At 48.7% G+C, this 10965-nt stretch overlaps 1 protein-coding gene across 1 annotated transcript in view; it reads right to left on the bottom strand.

Moving 5' to 3' along the window:
- Nucleotides 1-7833: 7833 nt before the first annotated feature.
- UQCC1 (ubiquinol-cytochrome c reductase complex assembly factor 1) overlaps nucleotides 7834-10965 on the bottom strand; it is a 46232-nt gene continuing 43100 nt past the window's right edge. The window contains exon 10 of the mRNA XM_066561415.1: nucleotides 7834-8996. Within this exon, the coding sequence (XP_066417512.1) occupies nucleotides 8862-8996 (135 nt within the window). The 3' untranslated portion in view covers nucleotides 7834-8861. The remainder of the gene's footprint in view (nucleotides 8997-10965) is intronic.

Below are 10965 nucleotides of genomic sequence, written 5' to 3'. Positions count from 1 at the left end.
GACTGGAGCTGCTGATGCCGAGAGGTGTCTCTCCTGCTGGATTAGTCCTGTGTCCGTCTTCACGTCTTTTCTGCCCCTCCTGTACTCTTGAGCTCCTCCCAACAGGTTCCTCCAGGATTCAGCATAAGCTCAACTCCTTAATCACCAGGTACAGCCTCCCACTCCGGGGGAGGAGCCGCCTTTCCCAGCTCCCTCACCCGGCTTCCCCAGACACACACCCGATACTCGGTGCTCAGAGTGTCCCTTTTGCAAGAGGAAGAATATCAACTCTTCAAGCTGCTCCTTCCTTTTCCTTGTAACTGATTAATCTGCTGTTCTCCCCTTCCCTTCCCGTCCCTAGAGAGGTCCCCACCCTTGGCCTAGCAGGCTCTAACCTGTTTTGTCCCTCACTGTGCTCGCAGTGGAAATGCAGATGCTGGAACTTGTTCCTGCTTGAAATTTGTTCCAAATCAAACATGCTGCTTAGTGTCAGTTATAATGAAACACAAATATCCCAAGTGGGTAATCAGACTCAGCAGAGAAACTTACTCATCCCTGAGCCACAGATAATGCTCCTCCTTAGCATTTCTTGAGAGCTTGGCTCTGCTACACCAGAACAGTCTATTTTTTGACACACAGAGTCATGGTGTTTGTAAGAATCCCAGCAGGAATCTTGGTCATTAGATGCTGCAGGTGAGAAGAGCAATATTTCACATGCTCATTCAGCATCTCCCTGGAAATCCTTCAAGGACATTCAGCCTTAGGGGTCTGGTGCTGTGTGAATGATGATACTGCCCACATGCTGCTTATTGGGGATTAGTTAATTCCAGCTTCCCAAAAGCATCATGGACTTATGGAGGAACAGTATGGGCAGACATTGCTATGTGAAGTAAGGCAGTGTGTAGGAACACACCAGGAGAACACAACGTGTGAAGAACTGCAGAGGAGCAGAGATCAGCTCACCTTGGAGCTACTGAACTCCACACAGGCAACCAGGGAATGAAAAACTGGCTGGAGAGTTGATGTAATCAATTAGCCTTTTATGTACAAAATCCCCTGGGATTAAATTAAATTAAGTAATGTAAAAGATAAATGTGTGCCCTGGAACAATGATGGGCATGGAATAACAGTCAATGGAGTAGGGATGGCCGTGCCTGAGTGTGAACCAGCACATCCAGACACCAGGCTCTAAGACAGCTGGGATGAATCATGTCCCCATGGGACTATCACTCTCCATGGACTACAGCTGAGTGGGATGATTAGTTTGGATTAGCTGTCTGGTCTCTGGATGCCTGAATTCAGGATGAAGCCTCAGCAGGACTGCAAACAGCAAGAACACTGCATTGATTGAATAGAAAACAGAAGTTGGCTGCCAGTTGGCTGTGAGCAAGGGCAAAGTAGGGATGGGACAAAACTATAACAAAGCTGCTGGCACAGAAGTGCTAGGGGTGAAAGTAAACGCTAGAACAGCTTCAAGACTAACTTAAAATGTAAAGTGAACAGCCAACCCAGTGTAAGGAAGTTTGGGAGAGTAACAAAGGGAAGGAGCTGTAACATGGTGAGTGTTTTTCTGGAGCTGCTTTGCCAGGGTGATAACAGAAAAGAAGTGTACCATCACCCTACTTTTTGCCTTCCTAAAGAGCTGAAAAGAGTGTGAATTTTAAAAGAAGTAATCAAATGCATAGTTTCTGCTGCTGATTCAATAAAGGAGATTTGTAAAGGGATTTGCACTGTTTGCTAATGATCCCTCCAGTAATTTCTCATGTCCTCAGCACATGAAAGCACACACGATGTAAACATCTCCAGCCCAGCTCGTCAGGCTGGGCTCCTTCAGGGTTGGTGGGGAGAGGCAGAGACTTCCAGGAGTCAGTTACCTCACCCTGCAGCAGACACCTGGAACAGGTTGGATGAAAGGTGCCTGGGAAGCTCTTATCTCCCCCCACTGACAGCAGGAGCTCGGGCTGCCCAAGTCAGTGACAGAGGTTTGCCATGCACGCATCTAAAATTAGATGTGTCCTGTCCCTGCTGTCTGGCAAAAGAGCTCTAATTGGCACTCCAGAGGCTGATTGGCCAACACAGGATGTGGGAATCTCATCAGCCCATTTTTGCCAGCTAAAAGCTGGGATCTTATCTGGAAGTCTTGTCTACACACCTTCTGCAATCAACAGAGAAAGACAAGGGGAAAATTCCCTCTGGCTGAACGCACGCCCCAAGTGCCACTGCCAAGTCAATGTCCCTGGGCACCTCTGCTCTGGCTGATAACTGAGCTCAGCATTAGGCAATACTTCATTCTTCCATCCCACAGATGTTCTTGGAGCTCAGCAAACACAAACACCTTGCCTGGGCTCTCCACAGAATGTACCTGCTGCTTCCTCTTCACGCACACATGGAGGCAGCGGGCCAGCCTGTTTCCTGATAGATCTTGGAGAGCATTCACCCGGGAACACAAGAAGCCAGATTTGCTTTTTTTCCCTCCTCTATTTCAGACTGAAACCCAATCTTCCATCTCAAAACATCAGGGTGCTCCTCAGTGCTGTACCAGCATTTCTGGATGGCACTGCACAGCAGTGCTCCACTGCAGAATTCACTGGCCAGATGCACTCAGCCAGCACAGCTGGATGAGAGAAGTCCCAGTTTTAGTTCCTGCACTGAGCTCTTTCAGCACTGAACCCACAGAGCAAAGTCAAATCTCCCCATTTTTTGTCCAAGATTCCCAGCCATGGTGTTACACAATCCAAGCACAGTGGCAGCACATGAATTCCATGTTTCATCTTTACCATTCATTTGTTAAGACCCTCTCAATCAGGGGAGAGGCAGCCTCACACCTGCACAGCTGAAGGAGGGCACTGGACACCAGTTGCCAGCCACAGGCCAAATGATCCAACCACAAAGGATGTCAGGGGAGCAGGGACCCCCCAGCCCTGCTGCCCCTGCCCAGTGCTGTGCCCAGCACAGAGGTTCTGTCCCGTTGCAGCTCCAAGGTCTCCACACCCCTGTGCCATGCAGGGAAGCCAACGTGAGTCCATGGAGCTGCTGTGGTGCAGCCCCGAGCTGCTCAGGGGGCTGATGCTCAGCTGGCAGGAGAGGGACACAGAGCTGCTTCCTTCAGCTGCTGCCCCAGACTGAACATGGGAAAAGCACTTCCAGACACCCCTTCTGTGTCTCCTTCCAAAGGGAATCCACAGAGACAGAACTGGGGGTTGTAACATCACTGGGTCTGGCTACCAGCAGGAAGAGGGTGCACAGGGAAGGATGTGGGACCTTGAGTAAATCTGCCTAAGATGCCTGGTTTTGACAGGATGTGGAGCAGCCCAGGAGCTGGCAGGTGGGATGAGGCATGAAGGATCCCAGCTCATTGTGATGCAGTTATTAATGAAGGCTCTGACTCCTCACTTCTACAATGAGCACGAGGGAGCTCTCACCTCTGGAGGAGCTGCAGCAGCTCCCAACAGGATCCAGGCTCAGCAGCTTGTGCAGGGCCCTCCCAGATGAACACACCTGCACGAGACAGCAACAGCAGGACAGAGGATGCTGCTGGTTACAGATGTTGCTCTTTACATGACAAGTTAAACTGACGAAGTTTGTCTTGGAAAAAAAAATAACAAAATGCCTTTTTTAATATGCAGAAGGCTCCCTAAAAGATTAAAAAAATTCAAGGCAGTGTTTGGAAGTGTTTCCACTAACCTGCCCTAGGTCCCTCTGATAGTTCTATTGCCACTTGACCTGAACTCCCTGGCTGCTCCCAGCAAATCACATCTGGAGCAGCCACCGAGATGTAACAGCAGAAGGTGGAATCACTCCCATGTGAGCTCTGCATTCCCAGTGGAAGGATGAGGCCCAGCCATCACTTCTGTCCCACAAATGAGCAGAGCAAGCTGCCCAGCAGGTTGAATGACTGTAAGCAAAACAAGCACTCCCTCAACATGTTCAGCAACTTCAGGAAGAACACATGTAGGATGCACAGGGCCTTTTTTAACCACTGCCTGAAGAAGGGGCAGTGGTTGACAAAACCCTCACCAGATGAGTCTGGGAAGGATCACAGGATTGTTAATACTCAACTGCCCCATCAGGGTGCAGGAGGCCGGGCAGCCCATGGCACCCACAGGTGACAGTCCCTCTGCAGGCAGAGGAGGGGTGGGCACTGTGTAAGCAGCAGAGCCCACTGGTCACCCCTGCTGAGCCTCAGGGTCTCTCCTATGTCCTTGTCAGCTTTCCCAGGCTCTCACATAAGCTGCTGCCCTTTCCTTGCCTTCTCAGACCTTCAGGAGAACGTGGAGCGTGCTGAGGGCCAGGCTGTGCAGACACAACGTGCCCAAAGATGCTGATCCTGTTCCAGTGGCACAGGGACATCGTCACCCAGAGAGCTGGGACAGGCGTCCCCTCCAGCCTGGGAGAGCTGGACACAGTGCAGGTCAGTGGGAAGGACAGGACACAGGTTCATCACAGCTTCTAGCAGAGAAAAGAGCAAAGAAGCCTTGATTAGAGTTCATTAATCAGGGAGACAACAGAGATCAGACAAAGCAGGGCAGATGTGAAGAGGCAGATGGGGAGGGAAGGAGCCCATACAGAGAAGTCTCCACCAGGAACCCTGGACAATGCTCTCAGGCACAGGGTGGGATTCCTGGGGTCCTGTACACAGCCAGGAGCTGGACTCTGATCCTGATGGGTCCCTTCCAGGTCAGGGTGTTCCATGACTCTATGATTCTAAATTAGCTGCCACCAGCATCAGCCAAGAAAAATGCTCATGTACAAGCCTGTGGCCAGGACCAAACCCCACACTGGGGCTGAAATAACCACTCCATTTGTGGCACAGCTCTCTTAGCAGAAGAATTAGGAAGACACAGAAGTTCTAGGTATGGATCAACTTAAACACTTTAAATTCCCTACAGTGGGACTTTTCTCTTCCTGGAAGGAAGGAAGCACCCAGTGCAGCACCTCTGGAGAGGAGATCAGCAAACCTCTCCAAATGCTCAAGCAGTACTTCAGCACATCCCTGGGATGCAGGCAACCACCAGGATTAAACCATTCTCCAACAAGTAGGAGAATGTGGAAAATACAAGTGGGTCATAAGGTAGGGCATGGCTCCCAGTGCTCCTCAGAGTGGTGCCAGGCAGTGGCAGTGGCACATGTCACAGGGACCAAGCTTGCACAACCAGTCCCCTCCCAGCTGATGCTCATCCCCCCAGCTTTGCTACTCTTCACCTACTCTACATTCATCTCATTTACAGCTCTGGTTCTTAGCTCTGGTTCTTGTTCTGTGTCCAGTTTCTGATTCCCACATTTGCTGAGGCACGGGCAGGGAGAGAGGACAGTGGTTAATTCCAACTGCCAGGTCAGGAGCAGCAGTTCTGACCTGGGGCTTGGTGGGGCAGAGACACAACTGAAAATGTCACCTTGGGCAAGGTGAGGATAGGAGTCACAAATCTGGGAAGTGGCAACAGCACTTAAGCACTGGCTAGCACAGGAGTGTGGAGATCATGGAGGTTGCCTGTGCTCCCAGCACTGCAGCACTTTGAAGATGCAGGAGAAAACAGTTCCACACCCAAAGGTGGTGTGAGCACAGCAGCCCTGTGACAAGATGACACAGGAAAACATTTCACCACCTAAAATAGAGAGTGGGCATTGAAGAGAATCAGATGACTCCCCTCTACTCCAAAACATCTCAAAAATACCAGCCTAAAGCAAGAGACTTCCCAAGTTGGACCCTGAGAGGAAAAACATGCTCCTGCTCTCCCATGGTGCAAAACAGAAGAGAGGAAAGACAGTGAGTGCTGATCCTTCTATCCACAGAGAGCAATCCAGGATCCAGCTGAAATCATGAATGCTTCCTAGGGGCTCATGTCTCTTCATTTTAAGACACCTGGAAAAATTAAGAGTTAAGTTCTTTGGAATCCTAAATGTCCAAATGCTGTCTATGAGGCAGGAGATCAGGCGGGATGGTGAAGTGGTTCCTTCCAGAAGAAATTCACATAGATATGTTCATTTAAATACAGTAAGTGCCTCTAAGCTGATGGTCCGAGACCACTTTCCAAAAACCCAACAGCATAAACAAAGAACTGTCCATAAGTGAAACACCTTCAATCATTCCCTCTGGAAAACATTGAAAATAGGAGAAGACAGGCTTTACAACGTTTGGTTAAACCCCCTTTGTTCTGCTGCCCTTGAAGCAGAGCTGTGCATAGGAACCACTCACCTGCCAATCTCTGCTGCTGAACACTGCAGAGGGCAGATTTTGCTACTGGGAATGTATATTCTTTCCTTCTGTCTTATGTAAGATCCTGGCAATGGCAGCTTCACCTCTTGAGAGCAACAGGGGTCACATTAAAATCCCAGAATGGGTTGGAAGGAACTTTGAAGTTCATCTCATTCCACCCCCTGCCATGGCAGGGACACCTTCCACTGTCCCAGGCTGCTCCCAGCCCTGTCCAGCCTGGCCTTGGAGAGGTCCAAGGGATCTCTTGGGGCAGCCCCAGCTGCTCTGGGCACCCTGTGCCAGGGCCTGCCCACCCTCACAGGGAAGGATTTCTTCCTGCTCTCCAATCTAATACTGTAGGATCCTGTCTGGGTAACTGATGACTGGGAAGCAAAGTCTTCCCTGGTCCTGCGTAGCCTCCAGTGGATTTTGCCTCTGTAACAAATTACCCTTTTAACTCAGAGACAGTATCTGCCTTGTTTTCTCACCAGGCCCCACACGCCCAAGCACAGCCCACTGCTGGCTCAGCCCTTCCAGCGGGTGGTGAAGGCATTTCATGGCCCAGGCAGAGCTGTGATTACAGCCCTTTATCCTCACCCTAATAAAAGGTGCAGGGGCAGATGCCAATGACTCCAATCTGGCACCATCACTTGTGGAGTCTCCTGCCCATAAACACAGGGAAGGGTTCAGTTTGACCACACACTGTCCCACATCCAGAGCACAAAGGTGTTCTCCCCTCCAGGCCAGCCCAAGGATTCCAGCAGCTCTCCAGCCTCGATGGTGCTGTGCTCCCAGCCCCTGTTCCCATGGCATGGAGAACATGAGCTCAGGTTTAAATTACACAGCAGGAAAGGGGTTAAAGTTTAAATAACTGTTTTGTATATGAATTAATGTATGTAGTTTTGAGCCAAAATATCTACCATTAATTTTTCCACCTATTTCAGGAGCAGTAAGATACACAAAGTAAAGTTTATTTTGGTACTTGGTATACTTCACTCTCATTAAAAATAAATTAATCAGCAAATTCCTACACAGCTCAGCCTTCTTTTATGTAAATACAAGCCAGCTGTAATGAATTACAAGGTGTTATTATCTCACACACACTGTATAATACTTCACACATAAGAGGTTTCTCTGCTTAGCTCAGCTTTCAACAAAAGCATCTTAAATAAACTGCAAGCAAGTTGTTTGGGCTGTAATGTTTTCACAGAGAAGGGATACACCTCACACAGAGAGAGGGGCTCTTTACATGCCTCATTTTATAACAAGTTAAACTGAGGAAGCTCGTTCTGGAAAAAAAAAAAAAAAGCCTTTTTTTATACACAGAAGGCTCCCTAAAAGAAGATTAAAAAAAAACCCCACAAGTCAGTGTTTGGGAGCCTCTATGCTGCATCCCACTGCTTTCTACACAGGGAAGAGATGGCAAATATTCCCCAACAGAAACACTTACAAAGAAAGCAACTTGAGAAGGAAGAATAGTCACAACCAGGCAAAGTTTCACTTTCACCAGACTAAGGAGTCACAAATTAAGGATTAAATTTGTAAATTAAGGATTATCATCTTCTATTTTTGCTTAATACTTTTATTAGGAATAAGTCCTGATTTTATAGGGCTTATTCTTATCAAAAGGACACATGGCACAGAAAACAAACACACAGCAATTTAACTCAGACTGACATTTATTATTGACTCAGATTTTGGACAGGAGAGAAATAAAAACTCTTTTTGCCACTGACCTGGAAACAGCCTGGTGAACCATCCACCCACACAGAGCACCTCAGCCTCTGCTGATCTCATCAGTGCAGCTCCTGCTCCCCTAATTACTGTATTTGCCTGCACAGCCATAGAAAGTTTTCACTGGTGTTGAAGGATCTTGCTAAAACCCCCAGACTGCTGCTGTAGGGGATGGAGGATGGCAGAGTCCTGTCCCAGGGACACAACAGGGATGCTCTTTTCATAAAGGAGTTCCTAGAAGACAATTCTACAAAGAATATGGAAGTATCAGCAAGGCAGACTGAACAACAGGTTCTGGGGCAGCTTTTAGTGCCAGCCCAGCCAGAACTGGGGTTTTAATCTCCCTCAGACAGCCAAAGTCACAGAGGATTGCTGGGGACTGTGCATTATTCTTTGCATTCTCTCACCCTTGTGCAACAAAACGGAGAGTTCCTAAAAGGGATTTTCACAGAAAACCCTTCAGAATGTTAAAGCAATTCTTAACTCCACTAATGCAAAGATGGACCATTCCATCTTGGTATCAGGCATTTAAAATATATACTTAATATCTAAGTATGCAAAGCTCAGATTTACAATTACAACCATTCAGGGAGCAGAGGACACCACTGTGTCTCTGAGTAGCAGCTCTTTAAACAAGGCAGGGGACAGAAATGTCTTTTTGAGAGAACTCTACATCATGGTGAATACCTGGTTTCCTAAAGGCAGAAGGGCAGCTCTGTCCACATCAGCAAGGGCCCCTCAGGTCCATAAAAAGGACAGAGGTTCTTAAAACAATGAGCATTTATTTGCAGGTGAAGATTCGGGAGTACGGCTGTCCAGGAGGCTACCGAGGCACCACGGATGGGAGAGCAAATGAAATGTTTTCCTTCCAATAGCAAACTGTTCTTCCCAACCACACAGCCTCAGCCCAGTCCCATTGCAGCCATGCTTCCCAAGCTGTTCTGGCACGTGGATCTCAGAGTCCTTCATCGTTGTAAACGGGGGACAGGGGCTTGAGGATGCTGCGGGCGTTGGTCTCCACCAGCGGCCGCCAGCTCACCTCGCCCGTGAGCAGCAGATCCTCCCCGCTCAGCGCGTCCAGGTGCTGCACCTGCAAGCACAGCAAGTCACCGCCACGTCCCCATGGCCCAGGCAGCTCCCTCAGCAGCTACACAAACACCTCGTTCCAAAAAAACAACCTAAAACGGTCACTTCCGACTGCGAAGCGTCATGGGAAGGCCAGGATAAGGATCTGCAGATCCTCTGGAGTCACCTGCGTCACTGATGCCTCCTCTGAAGGTTTGGCAACAGGGCAAAGAGGAGCCAGCAAAGCTGCCATGAGTCACTTCATCCTCCTGGTGGTTACTGCAGGGAACACTGCCCAGGCCAGAACCCCATGGAGAGCTCCCACCCTGCACACAGCCGAGGCTTCAGCTACGGAAAAATGGCCTGAGCAGCAGGGAACACCTGGGGTTCATCACATCAAAGCACATGAGCTGGAAGAGGTGAACATGCAATGAATGCTCATCCTCCCAACAGAAGAATTCCCTGAATGGTTTGGGTTGGAAGGGACCTTAAAACCCATCCAGTGCCACCCCCTGCCATGGTCAGGAACACCTTCCACTGTCCCAGGCTGCTCCAAGCCCTGTCCAGCCTGGCCTTGAACACTTCCAGGGATGGGGCCTCCACAACCTCTCTGGGCGAGATAGTTAGGATCTATTGTAATTTTAGGGTGTAATATAAGCAAAATTAAAAAAAAAAAAACCTCTCATCATATAGCAGAGGGTCAGCTGGCTGCCACTGGTCACCCTAGATATGGGAAATGGGGGAAAAAAAAAGTCATTCAAGGATGAGTCAAAGACAATCCCGCCACCATTAGCTCAGGAAGGCTGGGAGAGCTGACCAGGGGCACAGTACATGCTGTGCTGTCACCATGTTCTCCTCTGGCACCCACTAACAGCCACTGGTAAAGACAGGATCCACAAGAAACTGGGGACAACCTGGTACACAATGTTATAGAAACAAAGGATAATTGGACAAGGAGTTTCTCAACAGGGGAATGAATGACCCATGGTCACAGAGGGTCACACTGGGAAGCCACCTAAGCACAATGTCCTGTTCCTGACAGTCACCACCAGCAGCTTCCCCAGGAGGAGTTAAACGCAGCACACAATGATCTCTTCCTTGTTCATTTTCCCTCCCTCTCAGAATCTGTTCATTCACAGATTTTGAGTCTGAAGTGTTGTGGATTTAATAGCCCTGGGCAAACTTTTCTTCCATAAATCTTGCCAGTGGCTTTGGAACCCCATGTGCAATTGCAGCATCCCAATCACCTGTGCCAATGCTCTGTCCCCACATTCCTGTGTCCCTGAATGCCTTTCCTTCCTCACCTTTCACATGCCTTCAGGACTTCCCAGAGATGTCTCCCATTTTTTCTCCCATTCTTTTTTTGGGCAGGGGATTCCACTCATTGCTACAAAAGGAGCAGTTTCACTGTCACCCTTAGTGCTCCTCTCTGAGCCTTCTTCAGGTAATGTTTGATCTGTTCTGGTGGTCAGCACCCAAACCAGACACATTGTTCCAGCTCACAATGCTACCAGACATGTAAAACTGGCACCACAGCAGTATTTTATCCTCTATTTCTTCCCTAGTAGTTCTGAGGATTTGTTTTACATTTTTTTAAACACTATGGAGTGCTGAACTGACATTTTTATAATAGAACTCAAAGCCTCATTCCTGTGTGGTAACAGTTCAGAGCTCATTGGTACCTATGTAAAGCTGGGAATGCTTTCCTCAAGTGCACCACTTGTCTGCAGGAATGATCTGTCTGCACAGAACCTGTGCTCATTCCTCCCCAATGTGCCACATTTTCCTGCCTGATCACTCTTTCCTATTCATCTGCTGATTGCTTCAGACCTATCCTTTGCTTGAATATCCAGAAGTGCAACAAATTGCCCATCTGGCAAGAAATTATCCCAAATTACATACTTTTTATATGTGCTTGTCCCCAGCAAACTTTCCTACAGCTTCACCACTGAGCATCAGCAACCTTCAGTATTTAAGCCAGTCCCTCCCAAGAA

The sequence above is a fragment of the Molothrus aeneus genome, chromosome 17 (assembly GCF_037042795.1).
Source record: "Molothrus aeneus isolate 106 chromosome 17, BPBGC_Maene_1.0, whole genome shotgun sequence".
Lineage (NCBI taxonomy): Eukaryota > Metazoa > Chordata > Aves > Passeriformes > Icteridae > Molothrus > Molothrus aeneus.
This window is presented reverse-complemented; position numbering and strand designations above follow the sequence as displayed.